The following is a 2,500-nucleotide window of genomic DNA, read 5'->3' on the forward strand; positions in this document are numbered from 1 at the left end:
AAGTAATGTAATAATGTAAATATAAGTAATATAATAAATGTAAATATAAGTAATGTAATAATGTAAATATAAGTAATATAATAAATGTAAATATAAGTATTGTAATAATGTAGCTGTCAGGACCGTTGTCTCATTAGCTTTAAACTCTGCAATAGTTAAAGTATAAAGTGTATTAAGTGTAAGTGTAAAGTGAATGAAGTGTAAAGTGAGTAAAGAGTAAGTGTAAAGTGTATTAAGTGTAAGTGTAAAGTGAATGAAGTGTAAAGTGAGTAAAGAGTAAGTGTAAAGTGAGTGAAGTGTAAGTGTAAAGTGAATGAAGTGTAAAGTGAGTAAAGAGTAAGTGTAAAGTGAGTGAAGTGTAAGTGTAAAGTGAATGAAGTGTAAAGTGAGTAAAGAGTTAGTGTAAAGTGAGTGAAGTGTAAGTGTAAAGTGAATGAAGTGTAAAGTGTAAAGTGAATGAAGTGTAAAGTGAGTAAAGAGTAAGTGTAAAGTGAGTGAAGTGTAAGTGTAAAGTGAATAAAGTGTAAGTGCAAAGTGAGTAAAGTGTAGGTGTAAAGTGAATGAAGTGTAATGTGAGTAAAGTGTAAGTGTAAAGTGAGTAAAGTGTAAGTGTAAAGTGAATGAAGTGTAAAGTGAGTAAAGTGTAAGTGTAAAGTGAATGAAGAGTAAGTGTAAAGTGAGTAAAGTGTAAGTGTAAAGTGAATGAAGTGTAAGTGTAAAGTGAGTAAAGTGTAAGTGTAAAGTGAGTAAAGTGTAAAGTGAATGAAGTGTAAAGTGAGTAAAGTGTAAGTGTAAAGTGAATGAAGAGTAAGTGTAAAGTGAGTAAAGTGTAAGTGTAAAGTGAGTAAAGTGTAAGTGTAAAGTGAATGAAGTGTAAAGTGAGTAAAGTGTAAGTGTAAGTGTAAAGTGAATGAAGAGTAAGTGTAAAGTGAGTAAAGTGTAAGTGTAAAGTGAGTAAAGTGTAAGTGTAAAGTGAGTAAAGTGTAAGTGTAAAGTGAATGAAGAGTAAGTGTAAAGTGAGTAAAGTGTAAGTGTAAAGTGAGTAAAGTGTAAGTGTAAAGTCAATAAGGAGTCTCACAGCTCTCCCGGCGGCGCCCGGCGTGCCCGGGTCTCCCTGAGGAGAGAAGGTCAGACAGGTGAGGTTAATCTTTTGGCTTGGATATCGAGCCTCTTGAGCAGGTGAATGTTCTTCACCCTCGTCTTCCTCACCCTGAAGCGCTGCATGTACACGCTCAGCTCCAGCGTGTCTCCCTTCTGGCCCTTCCAGCCGGCTCGGCCCTGAGGGATGAACGAGTCGTGAGTGCTCACGTTGAGGACATGGTGTCGTTACAGGTGTGCTCGTACGTACAGGAGGTCCAGGTGAGCCGTTGCCGCCGTGTCTCCCCGGCGCTCCGGACTCGCCCTGCGTCCCGTTGCAGCCGTCGGCGCCCGGCCTTCCCCTCGGCCCGGCTTGTCCCGGGTGGCCCTGCGGAGCAACGTCAAGTCAGAACAGAGCCTCCCAGCACGTCGCAGGCAGGTTCACCGCGGCGAGCCGCTCGGCGCTCGCTGGACAGACTTACGGGGATGCCGTCGTTTCCAGAGAATCCAGGAACGCCGGTCAGCCCCTGAAGCGACAAGCAGCACGATTAAACAAGCCAAGGAGTTCCTCAGACAGGTCCATGGAAAAGAGAAGGACGTGTTACCACGCTGCCTTTCGGACCGATGAGGCCGCCGCGGCCACGGTCCCCTTTCTGCCCCTTCGGCCCTTGGATCCCGTGGTCCCCTGGTCGCCCTGGAGGGCCCTGGGGCCCCTGGGGGCCGAGCAGCCCGGGCTGACCCTGAGAGAGACAAGAAGGCAATGCTCCAAATACACTTTGCAATCCATCTGCATCAATTACCCACTGATCTCCATCCATCAATGATGTCGTTGGTGGGAGGAGTTTACCAGAAGTTAGTTTACGTTGGTGATATGAGGATTAAAGTTAACATACCTGTCAAAGAAGGAGAGAATATTTATGAAGCGTTATCAACACAACCAAAGAATCACATCAATGCAACAGGAAGTTTAATGATTTCTCACATTTTTAGGATAATTCCCCATTTCTAAATTTCTGTTTGTACTTCCTGATTCCTCCACACGGGCGCGACACACTCCTCCCTGTTTCCTGAGATCTCTCCTTCAGCTCTCTACTGCCAGCTAGTGGTCAAACTGCGTAAATGTCCCTGTCGGCTGAAAGATTAAAACTGACTCGGGGATATAAACCATCAACAAAGTAAAGCAATTAATGAGTTCAATTTGAAGAAACAGAAACATCTGAAGAACCTTGTTCTGTTCATGTTGTTCTGGACAGAATGAGCAGACGCACATGACTTCATCAACTCTTCTTTTAGATATTCTTTCTGCGATTAGTTAACGTACATAAAGCCAGACTCTGCTGTCAAATATCTGCTTCATAAATAAAGAAATAAAGATGCTCACATTGTCTCAGCGAGCCTGAAAGCAAAGAGCAAACTAAACACA

At 43.2% G+C, this 2,500-nt stretch overlaps 1 protein-coding gene across 3 annotated transcripts in view; it reads right to left on the bottom strand.

Moving 5' to 3' along the window:
• Positions 1 to 2,500, bottom strand: part of col4a2 (collagen, type IV, alpha 2) — a 46,931-nt gene that overhangs the window by 18,765 nt on the left and 25,666 nt on the right. For all 3 annotated transcript variants that reach the window (XM_068601785.1, XM_068601786.1, XM_068601784.1), the window contains exons 5-9: positions 1,683 to 1,817; positions 1,560 to 1,604; positions 1,349 to 1,465; positions 1,210 to 1,278; positions 1,079 to 1,114 (exon numbers count right to left, since the gene is read on the bottom strand). In XM_068601785.1, coding sequence (XP_068457886.1) covers positions 1,079 to 1,114; positions 1,210 to 1,278; positions 1,349 to 1,465; positions 1,560 to 1,604; positions 1,683 to 1,817 — 402 coding nt within the window. The remainder of the gene's footprint in view (positions 1 to 1,078; positions 1,115 to 1,209; positions 1,279 to 1,348; positions 1,466 to 1,559; positions 1,605 to 1,682; positions 1,818 to 2,500) is intronic.

This window comes from Clinocottus analis, unplaced genomic scaffold (genome assembly GCF_023055335.1).
Source record: "Clinocottus analis isolate CAN_PGR_092001 unplaced genomic scaffold, fCliAna1.0.p SCAF_54, whole genome shotgun sequence".
Lineage (NCBI taxonomy): Eukaryota > Metazoa > Chordata > Actinopteri > Perciformes > Cottidae > Clinocottus > Clinocottus analis.